At 36.1% G+C, this 24,870-nt stretch overlaps 1 protein-coding gene across 6 annotated transcripts in view; it reads left to right on the forward strand.

The window, feature by feature from the left end:
• PRRC2C (proline-rich coiled-coil 2C) overlaps window positions 1-24,640 on the forward strand; it is a 78,649-nt gene extending 54,009 nt beyond the window's left edge. Inside the window, exons 21-35 of one of the 6 annotated variants that reach the window (XM_012729018.1) lie at window positions 1,562-1,750; window positions 1,893-2,144; window positions 3,145-3,234; window positions 6,052-6,153; window positions 8,555-8,756; window positions 11,128-11,331; window positions 13,408-13,520; window positions 14,320-14,456; window positions 16,656-16,887; window positions 17,351-17,473; window positions 18,491-18,709; window positions 19,010-19,113; window positions 19,496-19,622; window positions 20,493-20,729; window positions 22,731-24,637. In XM_012729018.1, coding sequence (XP_012584472.1) covers window positions 1,562-1,750; window positions 1,893-2,144; window positions 3,145-3,234; window positions 6,052-6,153; window positions 8,555-8,756; window positions 11,128-11,331; window positions 13,408-13,520; window positions 14,320-14,456; window positions 16,656-16,887; window positions 17,351-17,473; window positions 18,491-18,709; window positions 19,010-19,113; window positions 19,496-19,622; window positions 20,493-20,729; window positions 22,731-22,988 — 2,589 coding nt within the window. In that variant the 3' untranslated portion in view covers window positions 22,989-24,637. Of the gene's footprint in view, window positions 1-1,561; window positions 1,751-1,892; window positions 2,145-3,144; window positions 3,235-6,051; window positions 6,154-8,554; window positions 8,757-11,127; window positions 11,332-13,407; window positions 13,521-14,319; window positions 14,457-16,655; window positions 16,888-17,350; window positions 17,474-18,490; window positions 18,710-19,009; window positions 19,114-19,495; window positions 19,623-20,492; window positions 20,730-22,230; window positions 22,284-22,730 lie in introns of all 6 variants that reach the window. The other 5 variants (XM_012729019.1, XM_012729023.1, XM_012729022.1 and 2 more) reach the window with 5 other exon arrangements.
• The last annotated feature ends 230 nt before the right edge of the window (window positions 24,641-24,870 follow it).

The raw sequence follows: 24,870 nt of genomic DNA on the forward strand, positions 1-24,870 counted from the left end.
TAAACCATGCATCTAGAATTAAAGAGTCTCAGCTTCATTTTTTTTTCCCCTGCCTGTTGGTATTAGCGTTATACTTAATTTTAGAGAACATTTCTTACCTAGAAATTGCAGGATTTTTCATACCAATATGAAGACTGGAATGGGAAATTTATTTTTTTGTTATTTATTTTTTTTGTTTTGGTTGGATGCACCAGTTCTGGTAATTTTATTAAAATGTTTGATCCAAGTATTTTCTTTGACCTTAAAGTATAGGTATAATAATTTCTCAGCACTTGTGGCTATAAGGTTTTTCTTGCAGATACTCTGTTAACTGTAATACTAACAGGAAACTTACATTCACCTTCCACCAGTTAGAGGAACAATAAATTTTTCTTTGGTGACTCAGTTTTCTTAGTGTTCTTTATGTTTTCTGAATGGAAAGTGACTTTGGGGTGGATATCTATTGTGCATAATTTTGGGATTTGTCATGGTGGAGTTTTTAATTGGTCAAATTGATACTCTTAATTCATTTCAAAGACTAGAAAGAAACCCTTAAGGAGATTTCTTCTTGAATGACTAATAAAAAATAGAGTCCTTAATAGTTAACCAAAGTTTTATTGGCCTTCTTGTATTATGTATGTTTTATAAGCATTTTGTTGTTTCAAAGTATATACTATTCATCCTAAAATTAACTTTCCCTAATAGTCATATCAACTGTCAGCCTGTTTTCCTAATCATTTAACTGTGAGTTCTGAATTGTTTTCATACATAAAACTAATGACTTTTGGTCATTACCACATCATTTTGTTCTTCTAATACTAACCAAAATTGTACTGAATTTCAACAACAATTAGAGCAAATAGGCTTTTATCCTGTTACCTCAGTAATCTTGACAAATTTAAAATTCAATACTCAGATAACAAGTATAAACCTAAATGACAAGCCTTAAGTAATTGTTACTGGTATGTTCTATCTTTGCTACGTTTTTATTCTTGACCTGTATACTAGGAATTTGCTATGCCAGAAACATTTTACACAGCTGTTTTTTAGGTTTATTATTTTCATTGTGAACTCCAGGGCTTTCTATTTCACTAATATCAAGTATCTTAACTGTATTTTAATTTGCAAGACCCTTTCTGACTTCCCAACTAAAGAACAATAATTGGTGACTAGATTCCTAAAGTGTGTGTGTACACTTTGTGTATCATTTCGCTTTAATTTCAAAGCACACACCTTAGAAGTAGATGACAGTACTACTGCACTTTCTTCTCCCCGACTTCTCTGTTTTACTTGGTGGTGGTGGTACCTTTGTATGATTTTTGCTTTAAATGATAAAATAACTTGAGACTGTTGTTTGCCCATATCACACTCAGAAGAATTAGAACTTTTAAAAGTGTTAACTCTTGTCTAGTTTTAATTTTAGCAGTTGGTTTCTAACATAGATCAGTAGCTGTGAAGGGAAACTTGGTCCTAAGGCTTAGAGTTGTTTAATGTCAGTAAATATGTAGGGGATTTCAGAACTTTCGGTCAAATTTGAATTGTTTGCCTTAATAACAATTTTTTTTTTTTAACCTCTTGCTAGGGAACAAAGAATGGTCAGGAAAGTGGAGTTGAACTTGGAATTGAAACAATTCAGTTTGGTGCTCCAGCTTCAAATGGGAATGAAAATGAAATTGTTCCCGTACTTTCGGACAAAACTGCTGACAAAGTACCTGAACCTAAAGAACAACGGCAGAAGCAGCCACGAGCAGGCCCTATCAAAGCCCAAAAGGCAAATACAATTCCTATTTCAGATTTAATAGTATGGGTGCCACCAGTGCATACAGGGAACAGTTTTTAAATTAAACTTAGTTTTCATTGAAGGTCTTTGATGCATTTGTTATGTCATTTTTAATTATAAAATTTTAATTTAGCTTCCAGATCTGAGTCCAGTAGAAAACAAAGAGCATAAACCAGGCCCTATTGGAAAGGAACGTTCATTAAAAAATAGAAAAGTAAAAGATGCTCAACAGGTAGAGCCAGAAGGACAAGAGAAACCAAGCCCTGCTCCTGTCAGAAGTGCAGATCCTGTGACAACAAAGGAAACCAAAGCAGTTCCAGAAATGTCTACAGAAATCGGAACGATGATTTCAGTGTCATCTGCAGAATATGGCAGTAATACAAAGGTAGGCGGTGTGCAGTAGGTACCAGTTCAAACTGATACAAACCATGTCTGAAATGAGTGGAGAAAACAGCAACCATATGCTTGTTTCATTTTGCTAGCAACACCTAATTTTACAGACAAGATGGGTTATTAATATAAAGAGGATTTACGTTGGTGTGAATATGTAAAAAATAGCCCTAACAGTAAATTTCTTTCTGTGGAAACTAACTCTATATTGATTTAAGTTCGTGCTTAAAGTAAAAACAATGTCTGCACGAGATTGGAATGTTTTTTATTGGAGTTGTAAACTTTGAAAAAATGGCTCTGTATTATGTTTTATATCTTGGAGTTATAGTGGAACGTCATCTTGTTCACTAGTGAGATTGTGAAGTCAAGAAAACTCCCAGTAGCGCCCGTTTTCTTTCAGGTTTGGTACAGATCACCAATACACTGGTTGAGTGCCAGCAAATGTAGTTGGCTCAAATTTCAGGGTCACTTTGAATGAGATGCCTAGGTTTAAAAATACTCATACTAAGACATACTGAGTGGCTTACAGGTACTAACTGTTGTGGGAATAGCAAATTATTATCTGTCTTTTGGTGTTTGTGGCCAGATACACTCTCAGAAGAAAGATGGGATCTTTTATGTTATTTTAACATTTTTCCTTTTTCATTACTGTACGGCTCACTGTATGTAGGGAAATGCTCTCATGATCCAACTCAGTTATATTTTATAATGATCACAACCTCCTAGTTATACTGCATGCATTTAAAAAATATGTATAAGTCCCCAAGAATAGTTAAAATGTTACTTCATGGTAACATGAAGTACTTCGTGGTAGGTTCATGTTTGTTTTTGCATCTATTTGTCTATAAGATTTGAGTGAATTGAGTCTTAAGATCTTTTCTCTCTTGCTTTCTTCCAAAAGCACTTTACAACTGTTAGGCTTCCATTAGAAAATGTTTCATTAATTCAGTTTGAACTTTTTTTCTTTTCTTTTCTTTTCTATTACTATTCTACAGGAGTCTGTAACAGACTATACTACACCTTCTTCTCTGCCTAACACTGTGTCTACTAATAATGCAAAGATGGAGGATACTTTGGTTAATAATGTAAGTAATCATCCTGAGATGTGGCAAGTTTGGATAGGAGCCTGGCTATTTTTATATAGTACATAAGCTGCATGACCAATGTTTAACTCAGAGAAAGTTAGTACTAAGTTTGTATTGTACTGTAGTATAATTAGCAAAAATAGCCAGAGCTGAGTTTTTGTTTTGTTTTACCCCTGAAAGTCCTCAACTTTTTTCAAGACACCCTTTCTGGTGCTGTTAATACTTGATTTCATAATTACTAACCCTATTAACCTAGTTTTGGTAAGAGTTTTTTTCTTTCACAAAGTTGACATTGTATTTAATGATTTTGTGCCTAAATTAAACTTTTTCACAATATAGTGAAAAACTAATTCACTTTAAAAAGACAACAGAAATGAAGAATGATGTAAAAAAAAGAAAGAAAGAAAAAATATTTAAAAAGACAACTGGAGTGTTTTCAGTGATTCCAGTATTTCTTTTCGATTAAAAAAAATATACTCAATCTAACAATATTCCTGTTGTGAGACTTCAATTATGTAACTGCTACCAAAGCTCTTAAAAAGTATTCTATTAAGTCATGTTGTAAATAGTGCTTCCTGGAGCAGCTATAATTCCAGTTTGTGTTGAAAATCAGCACAGCCCCATCAGTTTGCCTACTTTCTTGAATGATAGATGAAAAATGCTGCCTTCCCCAAACGTGCCCAAAGTTACCTTACTTGCCATGGCAGAAGAACTTATTAGAAATTATGTGTTTGTAACCCTTGTTTTGGAGGGCAGTTATAGTGGAAAATTCATCAACTGTTCTCTTAAGTACAGCATTCTGTAATAGCAGAGGCAGTCAGACCCAAGTGGTGGTCATTCTTTTCAAAAGTTTTGATTTAAAGGTCTCTTACAAAGGGCTTTTTTTAACTCTGTCCTTTTTGAGAATAAAAATCTGTTCTGTCTTCTTACAGTTCTTTCCTGTGCATTCTATTCATTAGCATCAAAAAGATGCTAGGGAACTGAGATGCATTTGAGGATCATTTGATCTGACTTTCTTAGTATGTAGCTGGGGAAAAGGAAGAGAAAAGAGTAAATCCCTTTTTCTCCTAATGATAACACAAGTGCTTTGAGAGCTGAATTCCCCCAACTTTCACATGTTAGGAGACTTTATTTGCCAAATCCTTTTTCCCTAATCTTTTTGAGAGTAGTTACTTACTTCCTATAGAAAGAATATAAAACTTGTGAAAGAAGAAAAGATTTCCTGTCAGATTAAGTGTCACAGTGTGGACTGTCATATATCAACTCAGTAGTATCTCCCAGTTTATGCTTTTTCACTGTGTAATCTTTTCTTAATTTAAAAAAAAAAAGAATATTTCAAAGATGTAACCTTTTCAAGGAAGTATATGATGCTTCTTGCCAAAATACCCTCTAAAAAGATAATTTGTGAAATATTAATAGGGAAAAAATTTCATCATAACTCACAATTTGTAAAAGACATTGAAAATTTCCATGAGCATTTATCTGTAAGGCTAATTAATTTATGCATGGAGGGCAACTAAAGGAAGAGAATCAGTTGTGTGACTAGGTATTTGACATATAGCATAGCATAACATCAGAGTGTGTTGGGTAACACTTAACGTTAAAAGAACATTAACGATGGCCTCAATTTGGAATGATTTTCATAGTGTTACTGTCTTAATGTAGTATTAAAAACAAATGTCCTGCTTGGAAAAATTACAGCATCTTTTGAAATGTTCCTTTTTTGTTAATTAATTTGAGGAGAATTTCAGTTTATGCAAAGAACTTTTGTATTTTAAAAAAATAGTTATTTATAAAAGGTTTATTCCCCTAAATGGGATGTATATTTTTTAAGGATGTAAGCTGAGGTTGGTTCATACAACCTGATAAACCATATTACAATTGGTTTTGAATTTTATGGTAATTGTTTTGAATCTTGAATGTACTGAAGGTTTAAATACAGGTTGGTGGTTTTGATTATTACAGCATTATAACCGCTATTTTAAAGATATATCAGATAATTTCCACCAAGTAGATAGTAGAATTATAAACTGTTAGTCCATAGTATCACAAAGTACTTGTCTTAAAACCTCCAAGCATCCCAGTTTTACCTGAGCAACTGAGGTTTTGAAATTACTCATAGCCAGACCTAATAAATCTCAAGACTAGATTCTTGGAAGAAAAAGAGTTGTGGTAGTAAGTTTCTAATATCTTAAAGTTTCTAAAAATTACATGCCGTAATCATGTCTAGAGCAAAGCAATGTGTCCAGTAACAAAAAGGTGGAGGACAGTGTCACCCTTGAATCTAGTGGTAAGAAAGTTACGTATTCCAGGAAAGAGGTTAATTTCTTGTATTCATACTATCATGTGAGATGCTTCTGATTGGTAGAACTTACAGCTTTAATACACAGAATTAGCAACATCATTGTCACCTGGGAGCTTGTTCAATATGCACCATTTCATGCCTTACCCATACCAAATGTGTCACGATCTAAGTTTAAAACAACTTCCCAGGTGATTTGTAGACTCTTTGAAATAGGAGAAGCACTGTCTTCAAGTATGTATCTTATTTTGAGGGACAGACTTTCTGTAAACTTATGAATAAAAAGACAGTACTTCTCTTTAGAAGTTTTATCTAAGATGTCCAAAATCATCTTACATCTTAGGTGTAAGGTGTGTTTATTATATCTACACACAGTGCAGTGCTCGTAATCCTATATTCCTATCGGCCCTGATAAAAAATAAAGCGCCCTTAGAATATATTAGCACTATCTTTAATGGGGCTTTTGCGGCAGACTTAGTTAGTTAGATTGTGATATATGTTGCCTACCTTTTCAGGTGCCCCTGCCCAACACCCTTCCCCTCCCTAAGAGGGAGACTATACAACAGAGCTCCAGCCTAACTTCAGTTCCTCCCACTACTTTCAGCCTCACCTTCAAGGTATGTACGACATCTGTCTCTAAGGGTCCTTGATTATTGCATGCAAGGGGACAAAGTTAACACTAGTCTTTGTGATATTTGTACTAATTTTGTTGGATAAGCAACATGCAAAGCTGAGGAAATTAAGTGATGTCAAATTGGACTTTAAAATTGTATTCACTTCTGGTATCGCTTAGTGACTTTGATACCTTGTATTTAAAGTGAGGCCTGTTATGCTTGTGAGTAATTTGTACCCCCTACTTAAAATGAGTTCCTGTCAGAAATCTTAATTTTTTGATATATCAGCCCTAAATACTGTTAATGGTAATAATGTCAGTTTTCTGTCTTTCCTGTAAATCACGTGTGAATTTGAATGAATGCAATATAGTAAATAGAATATGTTAGGAGGTGGTGATAAGAGGGCAAAAGGGTTTTTGTTTTTTAAAATACAATTTTGGATTGCTAATGTGTTTTTATAATTACGTTATTTAAAAAGTTTAAAATCACATGTTACTTCAAAATTAATCAGTTATTCCAAAAGTGGAGATGCAAAATTGAGGAATTTTTTGAATGCACTATTTCATTGGTGCTGTTTCTTCAGTGTTATGATCTGGGCACATACTTACCCTGTTATAGCAGGGCTCCTGTAACTCAGCACTGGTTGACAGCGAAATCTTTTGACCATCTTCGGTCTTCAGGAAATTGGGAAATTAAGTCTTTTTACAATGTGGCTTCTTGTTTCTGTTTGAATATCTGGTCTTCTGACCACCTGTTCCTTTGTTCCCTGTCTACTTTTTTAGTATGAGATGATAAAACCTTACAAGATAGAGCCTCCTCTCTTTGTGTCAACCCTATTTTTACCCAGTCTTCAGTGTTTACTGCCAATTCCTGTTCAACCTGTGTTGTTTTCTGTTTGAATGGTTATCTCATTCTTTGTTCCTTATCACTTCTTATATATGTGGTTTTGACCCATCATGGTAATTGCACAGCTGTAATCTATTTCACATTAAGCTGGTATAAATAACATTAACAAAACTGGTATAAAGTTTTGAAGTTACTCGTAACTTTATGTCTCAGATAACATAAACAGTGAGGCTAACTTCCTAACTTTTTTTTAACCTGAGACTTTTGTTTTAAAATTAAATCCATTTGGAGTTAGCCAGGTGATTATACCAGATAACCCCAACTATATATCAGTGGGGTTTTTTTGTTTGTTTGTTTTGTATTTTTTTAATTACAGTGACATTAGTCTCTTAAGAAAGAGTTGTTATATTTAGTGTGTTTTAAAAAGTCAATAGGAAGAAAAATAAAATTGCTACTTCAAGAACAAATTTCCTAACAACATTTAAAAAATTATTTGAAAAAAAAAACGGCTTTCTATAGGTACATTGCATCTAAATTTTATAGTTTATAATCTCAGCTTAGTTAAAGGATCTACATCTGTGCTCTCTAGTTCACTAATCATGTTACTGAATACTTGAAGGATTCTAGTCCAAATTGAGTGGTGTGCTTTTACATGTAAAATAAAATAGATGCTAGATCTGAAATGTTAATTTTTTTCCCAGATAAAATGGCTAAGACCATGAAGTAGTAATATTTTTAAAGAATTAAAATAGTCCAAGTTTTATGTTGATTACCAAAAAATGATACTAACATATGAGTTGGATAAAGTGTCAAAATTAGTCTTACCTTTTTATTATTTTAAATTTTATTTAGGAACTTTAAAATTATACTTGTGGCTTGCAAGTATAATTAAGAGACTAGTAGACTACAACTAAAATCAATAGCCATAAGTGACAGAAGTCAGTATCTGAATTGCTTTGTGAGGTCTAGAAGTGAACCAAAAGTGCTTATTGCACTCAAGCGTAAAGCCTACCTAGTTACATGCCTTTTAAGACACTGAGTTTAAAACAGCCAAAGGAAAGATGCCTGTGGTCTGCCACTGAGAACTATTTGCTTTTACAAAGTAAGAAATGAGGAAAGGGAGGAGGGTGCTGGGAGACGGATTTTTATTTACAAAGTAGTTTAGTGCCTTTCCTACCAGAGTTTGGATCTTCAGTCAGTCTAATGATTTTATTTTGCTTATTCACTGGTTAAAGGTATGGACTTACATTTAGGTGATGCAGGAACTGTGATTATTTTGTCAGCATGCTGCCTACAAGCTCTGTAAAGATATCATTAGAGTCCATTTCCTCCCAATTTAAGTAAAGGATCAGACATAAAGTGGAAAATGAAGGTTTGAAAACCCTAAGGTTCTTAATTTTTTTATTTTGTGGTTTTTGTAAGATTTTATTTGGAATTTAAATATAGATTATATTTGTGTGTATATATATACATATACACACACATACATACATATATATCAAGTTCCGTTGCAGTGGGGTTTTTTGATTTGTTTTTTAAAATGTCTATCTTATTGCAGATGGAGTCTGCACGCAAAGCATGGGAGAATTCTCCAAATGTAAGAGAAAAGGGGTCCCCAGTAACTTCCACAGCACCTCCAATTGCAAGTGGAGTGAGCAGTAGTGCCAGTGGGCCTACCACTGCTAATTACAACTCATTCTCAAGTGCGTCAGTGCCTCAGATTCCTGTTGCTTCCGTCACTCCCACAACATCACTGTCAGGTGAAATTTTTCTAATACCTTTACTTTAAATACCTAAAATTATTTAAAATATCTTAAGGTTATTTCCTACTTAATGCCCTCTCCAGTTTGGAGTGGGGGAAGCTATGAAGGATGTAAAATTGAATGAGATAGTTGTTTTGTAAATTTATTCCCATTCTCTCTCACCCCCCTTTCTTTGCCTTCTCTCACTTTTGGTTAGTCTGGCAAATATTGATGGCTTACTAAACACTTTTTTGAACCTTCTTTAAAGTCTTACCCCACCCCCTCCCGCAATATTGTAGCTACCAATAGTGACTGGTGAAAAGCTGTTTTCTTTTTCATCTTAAATTTATAACATTCACCTTTTGGTTTTGTATTTTAACCCATAAATAACTATATCAGCTCAGAAATGACAGTAACACGGCTTTTTCTTTCTTTTTTTTTTTTTTGCGATTTATGTCTAACTGGAAGAAGTTACTAACCTAAATCTGTTGGGTTTGTTATAGATAAACATACCCCATTAAGGGTTAGCGGTAGAGAATTTCCAGCCTCTGTTACTTGAATAAATGAAATCCATGGGCTTGGTTTGGTTTTAAAGGAGAATCCATCAGCACCCCCAGCAAAAGGTGTTTTTCTTTTCTCATTAATTTTTTCACTGCTATTTCACCGAACTGATGAACTCTTTCCCATTTGGGAGATTTACAGTTCTTAACAAGAGATGCTTCAAGTCAAGTATACCCTTTTCCATATTCTGTTGAAAACAGCCATTTATGTTTCAAACTTTCCCAGTGTTCTAAAAGCAAGAAAGGCTCTTTTTCCGTAGATTATACTTCCTTTGACTGGTTTTCAGTTAGGGATTACAGAATTGTTGCTCAGTATTTTGACATACTTTGCCAGTGTTGAGTGCCAAAAGAATTGGTCTTTTGAGTTGTACTGTAGTTATTTTGATGTCATCTGGAGTCAGAAGTGTTAAGAAACCTAGAGGTTCAAATTAAAGAGAAGTATCCCAAATATCTCTCTTCCCTATTTAAAATCCTTTGAAGCTCCCCACCACCTTTGCCTAGGCATTTTCACTTATACTTACTAGCTTGGACTTCAGTTTACTGGGTGGATGGGGATGTGGCTGTACAGAAATCAGGAGGACAAAGTAGTAGGAAGATCAAAAACACGACGACTGGGAAGGTTTGTAGTTCTTCCTTTAGAATCCAAGTGCTTTTTTGCTCCATGTCTAGTTTTCTTCCACACCTCACACCTCTTAAGTCGTAGCATTCTGACATTTTCTGTTATTTTTATGCCTAGCCATAAATAAAAGCTGTTCTTTAACATTTATTTTTTACTAACTTATGTATCTATTTACATTACTGTTCATTTTAAAACAATGTTTACTTCCCCTCCCTCCCCCCGCTTTGCCCCACGATCATTACCATAGTCCTGCACATTCCTCCCTCTCTCCTTCTGATCCCTCTCTGACCCCCCTCTTGTAGGGGGTTTAAAATTATGTTTGTTTTTGTTTTGTACTAACAATATACCTTTTTCCCACTGTGTCTTAATTGGTTCTCTTGTATTCCTCCTATAAGTGAACATTTGATAGTTTTTCTTTTTCCTTCTGACTTATTTCACTGAGAATGTATTTATCTTTTTTGATTGCTGAGTAGTGTTCCATTGTGTATATATACCACAGCTTCTTGATCCAGTCATCTAGTTTTGGGCATTTGGCTGTTCCAGGTTTTACCCATTGTAAATAATGCTGCAATAAACATAGGGTTGCATGTATCCTTTAAAATGGGAAAGAAGTAAACCTATCACTATTTGCAGATAATATCATTTATATAGAGAGAATCCTAAAAACTCCACAGAACTATTCACAATAATCAACCAGTTCAGCACAGTAGCAGGATATAAAATCAACACACACAAATCAGTAGTCTTCCTATACACAATCAATCTGAAGAAGTCAAGAAAACCATCCCTTTTAAAATTGAAACAAAAAATAGCAATTAACTTAGGAATAAACCTAACAAAAGATGTGAAGGACCTATACCTATATATACGTAAAGGAAATTATGGACACTGTTAAAAGAAATAGGACACAAAGAAATGTAAAAAAAAAAAATAATAATTGTGTGTGTGACAGTTTAATGCCAAGCTATAATGTGTAGATTCTTGATCTATTTTGTGAGCTTTATTTTTTTTATTTCCTTGTTTTAATTCTCTACTAACTTTCTCTAGGCTTTATAAAGAATGCTTTGGCCTCAGGGCAGTTTATAAGTATGTGATAGGTATACACATTAAATTTTCCAGTTTCAGTTTAGTACTTGAGTTATTTTATTATGAACAGTAACACTAAAATATGTGACTTCTTTCTATTATTTTATCCCTCTTCCAAATGTAGGAGCTGGTACATATACTACCTCTTCTTTAAGTACAAAATCTACAACCACATCAGACCCTCCTAATATTTGTAAAGTGAAACCCCAGCAATTACAAACAAGCAACCTGCCTTCTGCAAGTCATTTTTCACAATTAAGCTGTATGCCTTCTCTCATTGCCCAGCAACAACAGAGTCCACAAGTCTATGTTTCTCAGTCTGCTGCAGGTAAGTTCTTTTTAGGATTGAAAATAAGGAATTTAGAAAATGAAGATTTTTAATTTTTTTTCCTTTGTTGTCCTTTTAAGTTTAGATGTCTTATCTACTACCTTATAAATTTATACCTTCATAGAGTAGAATGTTCCCTCGTTGGTAAGCATTCTGGAGATTTTAAATGACTTCCATATGTCACCTACCTATTAAACCAAAGTGGTGTCTAATGACTTTTTTTTTTTTTTTTTAAGATTTATTTGTACATACAGAACTGGGGTACAGGCCAGAGGCCCAGGGGCTGTGAGAGGCTTCACCAGAGACAGAGTGGGGAGCAGAACAGGCAGATTGACGAAGTATACTGCTGAGGGGAGCAGCGGGCGGGTCAGGAGAGGTCTGCCACACCATGTGGTCACCTCCGGGGCAGGCGGGAATTGAACTCATGCGGAAGTGGCTTCAGCTTCTTGGTGCTGTGCTTTAACCCGCTGCACTACCAGGGAGGGCCGGTGTCTAATAACTTGAAGTATAATTTATACATCTGATGTTATGCCAATCAGATTATAAAACTCTTTATCTCAGATTCAAAGAACAATTAAGTTCATGGGGGAGGAACAGAAATAGCAAAGGAAAAAAAACTATATAGGGGGTTCACAGTAGCTTGTCCTTACTAAATATCACAGCGTTAAGGTCCTGAGTTAAGTAGTAAATAAACATTTGAAAAACACTAATTTAAATTCAAAGTAAGAAAACAGTAATGCAGTTTGTTGACTTTCAATGGGAAGGATACTAGGAAGATTGATGATAATCCAGCATCTGTAATACCCAGTATTTAGGATGCTGCTATTTTTAGTAAGCTCTTGAAATACATTGCTGGTGAATATGTAAATTGGCAGCTTTAAGTATCTTGATGTATTATGAGTGAGTATTAACTATAGTAGCAGTTTTATAGGTTGGAATCTTATCACACAGTGAGCTGGGGAGCTAACTTAATGAGATACATATGTGATATTGAGTCATTGCAGAGTTATTTATAATGGTAACAACTGAAAAACAATGAAGTTTTCCAAAACATAAGTATTATATAAAAACAGTAAATCATAAAATAGTAAAAATGTAGAATATAGTAAAAAAGACTCATGGCAGCCTCCTTGGTTGCACAGGGGTTAAGTCTCAGCACTGTGAAGATAACAGCAGCCACAGCAGTAGAAGTTCGATCCTCAGCTGGGGAGCTAACACACATGGCACAGAGGACCTCTACTATCTTGGCCACTGCTGTATTTCAGTAGACCCGCCTGTTTTGCTCTCTACTCTGTCTCTGGGGAAATCCTCTCACCACCACCTCTGACCTACACCCCAGCTATTGAATGCACAAATAAATATTTTTAAAAAATAAAACTCTTGGACTTCCCTACTAGCACAAAGGGTTAAGTCTCAGCACTACCACTGCCAGGGCCCACCTCTGCAGTCTTGAGTTTGATGTCCAGCCAAGGAGCTGACCCACATGATGCAGCAGTAGACTTCAATCAATCTGCCTTTTCTGCTCCCCACTCCTGTCACCAGACAGGAGTTCATCAAATCCTGTTACACCTCCATCCCCTGAGCCTCTGGCTACACCCCAGCTCTTATATGCATAAATAACTAAAATAAAATATTTTTTTTAAGTAAAAATCTCTTTATACTACCACAACTGAAAAGTGTAAATAAGTTTACACTTTCTTCTGAAATGTTCTTTTGAACAGCAGTTCCTTTGAAATATTTTGCTAAAGTCTAATAGGTAGATTTAACATCGGAGTGGATTTGCTGGCTTGGTAGGTAGGTTCATTTTCAATTGTACATTATGTGAAATCTTATCAGTTGACCTCTTTGACTGTATTAATATCTTATTCCATGCCTTCACAAGTACTAGAGTTATGTTTTTATTTACATAAGTAAATCTGCCAAGTTTTGCATCTTTTTGCATTTATATCTCTGTAGTGTTACTTTTCCCGTGACAGTTTTTCAGAGGTCCCATTTTTTGTGAATCTGCCACAGTTTTTAATTTTTAGTTATTTCTAAACATTTAATACTGCTGCTTTTATTTTTGATGGGGTGTAGCTCAAATTCCTGCTTTCTATATGGACACAAGTCACTTATTTAATACTCAGCATGCACGATTGGCCCCACCATCATTGGCTCAGCAACAAGGCTTCCAACCAGGTCTTTCTCAGGTAAATCTCAGATTTCTCCCATTCTGTATTTGTTACAGGGCACCCCAGTGTGAACTGGACCGCCTGTCTGTGGGGCCTCACCTGCGCGCTTCTGCGTGCTTAAAATTCACTGCGCGCTTAAAATTCAGTTGTACTGCAGACTCATGCAAAAGAGTCAATAATGGATTTATTTACAAAAGGGGAAAAGAAACAGCCCAGGGATACCTCTGGTAATAAACTAACTGAAAGTCCCGAGTCACATGGTCCTAAGAGCTGTTTTCCAGAGCTAGTGAGCGCTGTAGCAAATGGCGCCTTATTTATCCCCCAAAGTCCCAGGCTGCCTGCTTAGCTCCACCCTTTGGTCCTCGCAGTTCTCTCCCTAGTACTACTGGGAGCTTTAGTTTCCAATCACTGGAGTAGGGGGTGGAATACACAGAACTCTGCAGAGTTCCTTTAGGACATACTACCCTTTAACATATTTGCTTCTCAGAATTTTTATGGTGAAATAGTTCTCAGGTGTTACAAATGGTAGGCTCTTTGAAATTATGTTCTATTAATTTGAAACAACCATTAATGCCTTGTTACGCAGTTAGCAAAATTTTAAAGCTCCCCAGTTTGCCAAAGCTTAATGGTTAACGATGTGAAATAGTTAAGTCAAAAAGAAAGGACTAGATGTTTATATTTGATTTTGTTTTAAAAGGAAACTGTTCGGTGACATTAATCTTATTTTATTCAAAAATGTTTTTTGCCACAAGTGTTGTGACTTTTGTGTATGAGTTTAATATTTTGTTTTTTGCTTTTGTTTTTCATGACTTTGCAGCCAACTTCAGTTCAGCAGATTCCAATCCCAATTTATGCACCACTGCAAGGACAACATCAAGCCCAACTCAGTTTGGGTGCTGGACCTGCTGTTTCTCAGGCTCAGGAATTATTCAGTTCTTCACTACAACCATATAGGTAAAAGCCTTAAAATTAAGTTTGCAATGTCAAGGAAAGGTTACTGCTGAGCCTCCTTGTGGCATCCTTAACTGCTTCTTCCCCGAAAAAACTAGATTAACCCTCTTAAACAACATTATATATTTAAGCATGTTGTATATGTCATGAACCTCAGTCATGGCAATTTCAGTTAGACTTTATTGAAGAAACCTTTAAGCTTCTTGAAACAGATTAGCAACAATCCCATAGCAATTGGAAGTAACTGCTATAAAGGATCTAAATGTATTAAGTGACATCAGGTGACTGACAATTCTAAATCTAAGCCTGCTCCATGTAAGAGCAGGGGCATGGCAGAGAACATTATGCAAAGGGTAGATGCCAGGATAATAGAAGAGTCAAGACAAAGAATGGAAAATAGTAGAATAAGAATGCTGTGTAGTGTAGAAGAAAAACAAATTTTGGAAGATTCTGTGTAACTAGGGAAGGAATGAAAACTTGAGTTCTCATTACATATGATAGCGTTTAGTCCTTCATGTAATGCAGCTTAATCTTCACAAAACCATGCAAGGTTGAGGAAGCCACCCCTATTTGACATAAAGAGGCTGGGTTTTTAACCTAATGCTAACACAGACAATAGTGGCAGAACCCAGATTCAACTCCTGGTGCCTGGTGTCTCTCAACTCAATGAGGCTGGAAAGGTGAGGTTGTAACAGTCATGACTGCAGTTATACAGGGTAGCTCAGTCTTTATTATGACATCGCTGCCTAGATACTGATGCTACTGGCCCTAAATCATCAAAAAAGAAAAATCACTCAGACATTCATTTTAAAAAGGTTAAAAAGTTATACATTTGGTTTTAGAAATTATTTTTGAAGTGGATTAGGTGGAATTTCTAGGCTTAAGTTCGGCAATATCGACATTGCTCATTTCTTTCTTTTGAGGTAAATTGGCTTTACACCATTATTTGCGGTTTAAAGGTGTGGGTGTTACTTCTGTAGTACAACCCCCACTAAAACACTCACCATCTACCCCAGTTGTTCTCTGTGCTCCCTCCCCAATTTTTTCTTGTCCCTCTCTTCCACTCAGGTAGCCTCAGTCCCATAGTCAGCTTTTTAGCCATTGTTCAGTTTGGCTTCATCTGATACTTTGTTTGGTTCTCAGTATTCGACATGTAAGTCACACCATCTGGTATTTATATCTTGCTCGTTCTGACTTAGAATAATAAGCCCTCCAGCTTTTTTATGTTGCCACAAGTGGCAAGAATTTGTCTTTTTTGATAGCTGATTGTTCATTTCTTATACTCCTAAAGAAGCTATGTTCATCCCATTAAACTTTATTAGTAGAACTTTATAAATGTGGTTCTCATTTTGTTTTGATTAGAGATTTCTTCAATAATTTGTAATCTGGTTTATATTTTTACTTATGTGCCTTATTTCTGTTACACTTATATTTAATATATATTTACTTTATACACCTTACTCTGTCACTTACTTTGGTCATAACAATATGTTTGTGTTCCCATTTTATATTTGGAGCCTAAATTGGCAATTACAAAGATTTCTTGTGACCCTGACTAACTTTCCTCCTTTACAACTTTAGTTCCTGCTACATGTGTTAACCTTAACAAAGCATGATGTTCTCTGTTGATGGTATTATCTTTAGTCCACCACTTTGATTTAGTTATTGTTTTTATTCTGTATAATAGCAGTTATTTTAGTATAGATTAGACTTTCCATCCCAGAGATGACAAGGAAATCAAAGGTTAGGTGCCAGCATTGGTCTTTATTTATGAAACTTTTGTGGGAAGTAGTGATGTAAACTGTTGTTCCGTTTTATTCGGTAGGGGTGTCCACTCCTCTTGTTTGAAACACATGTGAAAGAAAATAGTGAACTACAAATTATTGTGTCAATACCAGTAAAGAAAACAGCATATTTGTCGGTGAACTTGAGTCGAGAAACACTATCATTATTCAAGAGGGGACGTCCTTAACAATCTCTCAGGGGGACAAGCCTTTTTTCAGAATTTTTAGCATGTGGAGCTGTGTTGTATGGGGCTCTAAATCTTAAGGCTAGTGTCTTAGACAATATCTGTATGCTTTACCATTGTTCTTGTTTTCTGTGCTAATTAAAATACTTGGTCATTTGGGAATGTTCATCCTTAAGATTTCTAGATTCAAATTAAAATTATTACATAGTATTTTCTCTTTCATATGTATGTAGGTCGCAGCCAGCCTTTATGCAAAGCAGTCTATCCCAGCCATCTGTAGTGCTTTCTGGTACTGCCATCCACAACTTTCCAGCTGTCCAACACCAGGAACTTGCCAAGGCACAATCAGGTCTTGCCTTTCAACAGACTTCAAGCACTCAGCCTATCCCTATATTGTATGAACATCAGCTGGGTCAGGCATCTGGACTAGGAGGTTCCCAACTGATTGATACACACCTTCTCCAGGTAAGGCAGAGACTAGATAATGTGTCATTATATTTCCATACAGCAGACTAAAAGGAAACTTTTTTTGTTCTTAAAGACAATTTTTTAAATCTTCCTCTTTATCTAATACTAGAATTCTTTTTTGTTGTTACTTATTTTGGGAGTGTAGGCCAGAGGTGTGGGGAGGGTCAGACAATTCACCAAAGACAGAGTGGGGAGCCAAACAGACTGATCAACTGAAATATGCTGCTGAGGGGAGCAGAGGTGAGACAGGAGAGGTCTGCTGCACCGTGTGGGCTTAGCTCCCTACCCAAAATTGAACTCCGACCATAGTGATAATAGAACTGAGACTTAACACTTAGGCCACCAAGCAGGTCCTCTAACACTAACACTGTTAATGGTTACTTTGAAGCTATTAATAACTTCAGTCTCTGGATGGAACATTTTCAATCTTAATGCTTTTTTCTTAAAATTTCTTTTCTAGGCTAGAGCAAATCTTACCCAGGCTTCAAATCTTTATTCTGGACAAGTACAACAGCCTGGTCAGACAAATTTTTATAACACTGCCCAGTCACCAAGTGCTCTCCAGCAGGTAAACTATGGCATGGTAAATTTCCTCAATTTTCTTTTTTACTATTACTGCTTTTATTATCATTGTTGGGGAATTTAAGTAGAACTGAGATGGGCAGATGGTACATTGATTTTCAAACTTATGTCTGTGTTGTCCCAGGAGTTTGATGGTATCCACCAGGAGTAGAACATACTTCTGTTCCACAACATTCCTGTGCCCATTCCCACTTTAATTAGTCATGATAATTACCACTTCTTTTGATGGGTTCCATATAATCATTTATTTAAAGGATTCCCTGAATAGAAATGTTTGAAAACTATTGTCAGAAATACAGTTATGTGTAATTATAACAGATGCTGTACCCATTTATGTCAGAAATGAAGGAATTGACACTAAGATGCTCACACTGGCTAACATAATCCACAGGCCAATGTGGCAGAATATGGCAGTACAGATAACAAGCACCTTTCATAAGTGTGTGAACATAGTAGAAAAATGATTTTTCAAAACTGTCTTTATATAGCAGTGAATGTCATATATTAGTTTACTCTAAAAGTTAAGGACTGTAGAAAAGAGGCAGAACATTAGTCATTTTTCATAAAAATTTTGGTGGCTATTTTAAGGGTTGGTCATAAATATTGATGTTCACATTAAACACTGTATGAAACTGAAAAGTTATTTTTCTTGTGAAAGCTTATTTTAACTGGCTCTGAAAACACTAAAAGTTTATTGGAGAGGTTGTAATTACTCTTAAATTTTATTTCCATGATTTTGTTATCTTTTATGATACTTTGACATGTCCTGTGGATTAATTCAAAGATCACCATAATCATTTCAGTTGCATAGTTTCTATATTGCAAATTTGTTGTGTATCTTCAATAAAAGTAGAAGTAGTCACTAAGCAGAAATTTATAGGCAAAATACATTAATAGTTCATATATTCTATGTGTCAAATCTTACTCAGAATTGTTTGAAGAATTGTGTGTACAGTTATAAAGATACTTACAATAGGTAAAGGCAAATAGCAACAGTTTCTGTTTGTTTATTTTCTAGGTTACAGTACCTTTACCAGCATCCCAACTTTCCTTGCCTAGTTTTGGATCCACAGGACAGCCTTTAATTGCTTTGCCTCAGACTCTTCAGCCCCCATTACAGCACACCACCCCACAAGCCCAGGCCCAGAGCCTGAGTCGTCCTGCACAAGTGAGCCAGCCTTTCAGAGGATTAATCCCTGCTGGAACTCAGCATGGCATGATTGCAACCACAGGAAAAGTAAGTGCAAAAAATTTGCTATTTCTTATCTGTTTACTTTTATTGTGTTAGTCTCTTTCTTGGTTTTTCCTGATAACCAGAAATTCACAAATTTTGTGAATTTATACCTTCTTGTAAAAATATACCCTTTTTTAGATTTTCTAGCCACGAATGTGGTCCTAATAATTCCATGGTGTTTCAAACCAAAGTACAGGATTTTTATAATAAGGTTCTTGCTAGATTGTCTTTATTTATATCGGGTACTAATCACTTAGTAATGGAATTGAAGAAATTTTAAGCCTATTTTATGCTTTTTCTCAGATGTCTGAAATGGAATTAAAAGCCTTTGGAAGTGGCATTGATATAAAACCAGGCACACCTCCAATCAGCGGTAGAAGCACCACATCTACATCTAGTCCTTTCCGGTAAAATGGGCATTTAAACTGCTTAAAGAATTTCCAAAAAGTTCAACACCTTTTATTTGTTAAATGCATAATGTTTCCAATCCCATGTTGAGCACAGTAACACGATAGTTTTGTCTAAAATGTTAAGCCTTTAAATTAAGAATGTATTTGCTGTCCTGTATTTTAAGAAAGTTGTTTTAATTCAGGGCAAATTTAGCTAGTATCCCTTCTTACCTCTGCCCCTCCAGTGTCTCTCCTCTCATATTGTTTGCTAATTCCCCTTGGTAAACTTTCATCAACTACCAAGTATGATTGAATCTGCCAAGAGCAATGTCTCTAAAACTCTTTAACAGCATTATTTATGTGGCACTACCGTACTGACCAGTGATGGCTTCTTTCCAAGGGCTACTTCCACAAGTCCGAACAGCCAGTCCAGCAAAATGAACAGCATTGTCTATCAGAAGCAGTTCCAGTCAGCCCCTGCCACTGTGAGAATGACACAACCATTTCCTACACAGTTTGCACCCCAGGTGGGCAGATAATAAGTGAGAAATGAGTATTATATACCTGCAACAATTGCTAATCTGGCTGATTGTCTGGTTTCATAATTTTGCCATGTGACCCACTTTAGAAGCACAGTTCTTAATGAGAAACTGTTTCTTATTTAACCGTAAATTTATGACATTCAAATATGTTCTCTGCAGTTTTTAGCTAGACAAAGATAGTAACTGTATAGTTCTAAAGCAGACATAAGAAAGTCAAAAGATTCCCCACACAGCTCTGATCATTTATTTTAGTCCTGTTCCTTTTATCTTTTTGAAGGAGTTGACTTTTCGAGAAGGGTCCCAGTGCTTAAAGTTTTTTGGGTTTTTGTTTGTTTGTTTGTTTGTTGTTTGTTTGTTTTAAAGATAGCTCTATTTGAAATAAAATTTGCAAGATGTTCTAATATATTTGTAAAAATACTTGCTTCTCTTCCCTTTGCTAGTCATATGGAGGGGCTAACAAAATTGTTGAGAGCTCTCACAAACTAGAATTGGTTCCTGACAAAACATGTATTGTTCAATTAGTGTTTATTGTCAGAATGTTTGGTGTAGATGTGTGCCTTTTCTGCAGTTGCATATTTTTAAAGATACTCTGATGCCTATCTCCTTCACAATTTGTACCTGAAATGCTAGAACCAACTGAAGTGCTTTACTTGCTTTGCCCACTTTTTCTGTTAGATTCTCCAGGCTTGGCCTCTGTGTTCTTGGCCCCTGTATTAGGATGGCTCAAGTCCACATACCTCCTTTCACTGACAGAATGGGCACAAATTTACTCTGGGATAAGCCAACCTGTTTCTAGTTGGCTTTTTTTTTTTTTTTTAACAGTTCAATGTTGTATGTTTTGTTTTTTTCACTCAGATTCTCTCTCAACCTAACCTGGTCCCTCCATTGGTAAGAGCCCCACATACTAACACCTTCCCAGCGCCTGTTCAGAGGCCACCAATGGCACTGGCCAATCAGATGCCTCCTCCGCTGACCACAGGCCTCATGAGCCATGCTCGTTTGCCACATGTAGCCAGGGGTCCTTGTGGATCACTATCTGGAGTCAGAGGTAATCAGGCCCAGGCTGCGTTGAAGGCTGAACAAGACATGAAGGTTAGTACAGTGTTAACAGCCAAACAGAGCAATAATCTGTCTCTGAACCATGTCTGAAGATGCCTCTGGACCCATAACCGTATATCCAGGCATTTATTGTCCTTGCAGACTTAATTAAGCACTTTTATTCTTTTTTTTTTTTTTCCCTTTTCCCCCACCCTTTTTTTTGTTTTTCTTTTCTTTTTTTATTTTTTAGCATCACCATCCCTCTCCTCCCTCCAGTCACCAAATGACAAAATTTTAGATTTCTCTGGCCCAATGAATTGCTCCTAAAATACTTGAGGGAATCTGAGTCTAGGTGTTTTTTTGGTTTTGTTTTTGTTTTTTTAAAGAAAAAGGAATTGTAGATTTCCATAGTTTTGGGTGGGTTTTTTTTTCCCCCCTTTTCTTTAATTTTTTTTCCCCCCTTTGTTTTTCTCTCCACTCCCACCCCACCCCACCCCACCCCACCCCTGCATTCCCAAATGCAAAACAAAATTCATGATTATGTGAAAATTTTGGTGTGGGTAAGACATATTACCTGTCTGGATTTTTCTTCCTCTTGAGTCATCCAAGTAGTTTTCTTCTCAGGCTGTTTCTATACCCCTTTTTTGTATGCCATCCAAAGTGGCTATTTTCCACAGTAGATTGTGCAGTTGTAGAAAGCACTTTGGGATCCTTCGTGATAAATGGCACTGGTAAATGTGAGGTTTGCTAACATGGAAGAGTGCCTTCAGAAGTCTGTGTGGGGACAGTTTTTAACCTGGCCTGTCTGCCTATACAGCCAACTTGAAATCAGCTTACTTAGTTAGATTTGACTTAAAGGTCTTATTAATCTTACCTATTTTGTCACTCAGACCAATTTGCTGCTTTCAAACCAACAGAGATTTCTGTAGTTAATGATTTACTCTGAATTGAAACTGCAGTAATCCTATTAGAGAAGTGGGTTGACTGACTAAAATGTCTTTCTGGTTTGACATCCTTTGTTTCTGATCCTGAGTTAATCAAATTTAAATATTACTCTGGAGTGAAACTTATTTAAAGATTACCTACTTATATTAAAGCTGTACACCTATGGTTTATATATTTTCATAGCTGTTAAAAATATTAGTATATCTGGAAACATTTGGACACCATTTGGCCTAGGTTTCTAGTTGTTCTTCTGGATCCTTAGCACTTGATTTTCATACATTCCCATATTGGAAATGATATTAAAGCTTCATCATCCAAATGGGGTGGGAGAGAGGACACATTTCTTAAGTGACTTCAGATCTTCGAAACAGTGCAGGTTATCTGTAGAACATATGAGGGGCTTTTCTTATATGTGAGAGATATAGAAGCTTACAGTTTAATTGTGTATATTACAGTGATGTAATTTACAGACTGACGTAAGTATATTCTTGGGACACATAGTTGATAAAACTAAGAAATTATTTACCAACTCAGAATGTGGTAGGAGCTATCAGAACTTAGTGATCAAGTGAAGTTGTAGTTACTAATTTCTGATGCTCTTCCCCTGCAGAAGAGAGCTGTGGGAAGAGGACTCAGCCACAAGACATTTGGTCCTAGGTGTTGGTAATGCCACAATATAAGTGCTTCCTTTTCATTTTATTGTAGACCACATATTGATGACTAGAAGTTTTACATGTGACTTATATGTTTTGAATTTGCAAGTAGGCTCCCTAAATTACATTTGATGTCAAGGAGCTTGTCCCAGAAAAAAATATAAACCAGCAGCAATTTCTATTTTATTATTTTATAAGAGGGCAAACCTTGAAAAGTGGTGGGAGGAGGTTCTGTTCTTGCAAATGTTAAAAAAGAAGTTACATGGAATATTTTCAAAAAATATTAGGAAGAAATCTCTAACCCTTAAGAGTTGAAACTCAGTGAGGTACCTTTGGTTTGGGCCAGACCAACGTGGGGAAAACTGATTTGTGATTGGTAAAAGAATTTGAATTGAAATTGATTGACAGGCTTGGATAATGCTACAGCGTTTTCAGTTGTTGTTTCTCGTTTTTCAAGGCAAAACAGAGAGCAGAGGTTCTTCAGTCCACGCAACGGTTCTTCTCTGAACAACAACAGAGCAAACAGATAGGAGGCAAAGCCCAGAAAGTGGACAGTGATTCAAGTAAACCTCCTGAAACACTGACTGACCCTCCTGGTGTCTGTCAGGAAAAAGTAGAAGAAAAGCCACCCCCTGCGGCCACCATAGCCACCAAACCTGTTAGAACTGGACCAATCAAACCTCAGGCCATCAAAACCGAAGAAACAAAATCTTAAAGGCTGTGGATTATTGCAGGGGGCGGGGTGGGGGGAAGGGGAAGAGGGAGACTGAAGTCAGATAATGCCAGCAGCCAGAGGGGTCAAACGGCCTGTGACATCCTGTCCAGAGCTTGGAGATGCACAAGAGACATAGGAGCAATTTACACTGACACAGCCGCTGCACGAGTGCAGTGAGGCTTTGCAAGCTTGCACCCACTATATAACATGCACTCTGATGGCCAGCATTTTCAGCCAAAATTTCTATACAGATAATATGCACAAATGCCTTCGGTGCATATGATTTAGAATTAAAATCCTTTTGGTTAGTTGAAATATCAGAAACATGCAAAAAGTAACACTGCAGAGGAATAGCTCGGCATGAACAGTATGGCTAATACTCCAGATGTGGTTTCTTGCTCCCCTGTGTTTTTTGGATATAGTTATAGCATTTGTAGGCTTGGTGGTGAAGAACTGAAGATAACTGGTGCTGGATAGAGGAGCCTTATTTTTATTATGGCAGCTTGCTATTTTTGTAACATGGTGATTGAGTTGAACACAATCAAAGTACAGTAACTGATCTCCCCTTCTCCCTGGACGAGTGAGCGATGATGAATTACTGACGTCAGCATCCTTGAACATACCCACGTGGGCAGTGTTTGCCTACTGCTTCTGTTTGAAATGATGCTGTGTTTTGGTTGTGGCCCAAAGCTTTTGAAGTGCTACTTGACATCTCCTTTCTTCCATGGAGCTCTTAGCATTCTCACAAGACAGATTTGGTAAAATAATAGGTTGAGTCTTGCTTGCCTCCACTCGGTCATCTTTGTATGAATCCAGTGGTTGGGGAGTTTTGGTTTTCTTTTTTCTTTTGTTTTTTTAAATGGTAACGGTTTTTAGCTGATGTTCATGAAGAGCAGTGAGTACCGCTAATGAAAGGAAATCCTATCTGAAAGGTGCATTTCTTTACCAGAGCTGTGTCATAATATTCTTTGGGCCCTCTGCTGGAATGGTAGAATCAAGTCTCAAATAATGCCTTTTTAATTGTATCCTCTAGTATTATAGATGTAGGACAGTACTGTATCATACCTCTGTGAATGTAAAATACCTTGTACCTGCTTTATGATACGTAGTAGTGACCGTGCTTTATCAGAGCTGTTTTTAATGATGTTATTCTAGAATGTTTTCTTTTCAGATGATGATTGAGAAGCTAATTAAAAAATGGTGCCAGGTACCATAACAGTAACAGAATATTGCTGTTTTCTGGGGTTTTGTTTTTTACCTTTTCTTTTTCTTTTTCTTTTTTTTTAATGGAGTGTGCTGGATGTCTCTATAATTTTGTTCAGATGACTGCAGAACCTGGAAAAGCTGTTGCTGCTATTGATGCATAACATACTGCTATTGGTCTTTTTATATAAATAAATAAATATATATATATATACATATATATATAATTTGAATTTTTGGAAATTAGCTGTGCTGTCAACTTTGGAAATAAGTATCCCAGTTGTACCGTGTTGGGTTGGCATTGTACAGAAATTAACAGCCATATTGGTCTAGATACGTTAAACATAATTTTTTTCCATTTGTACAGGGGTAACACACTGTATTAAATATGTAAGGTCTTATCTACATGGGTTTGATTACAGAAACTAATAAAGTATTCTCTAAATAATGAATCTTGGAGCTTCTAATTCATTCCTGAAATCTGAAGCAAAAAGGTCTTGTCAGATACCAAAAATAGTGATCAAGACTACATTATGCACTGGGAAAACAGAATCCAAAACTGATGTCTAACTTTCAAGCACCATGAAGCTTATTCCAGGGCAATCCTGTTACAGGAGAGCAGTCACAGACCCTGCTCTCAGGGTAGCAGGAACCATTGGTGAAAACAATCTCTCCAGAA

Source organism: Condylura cristata, unplaced genomic scaffold, assembly GCF_000260355.1.
Source record: "Condylura cristata isolate star-nosed mole 26May11 unplaced genomic scaffold, ConCri1.0 scaffold00024, whole genome shotgun sequence".
In the NCBI taxonomy this organism is placed as follows: domain Eukaryota; kingdom Metazoa; phylum Chordata; class Mammalia; order Eulipotyphla; family Talpidae; genus Condylura; species Condylura cristata.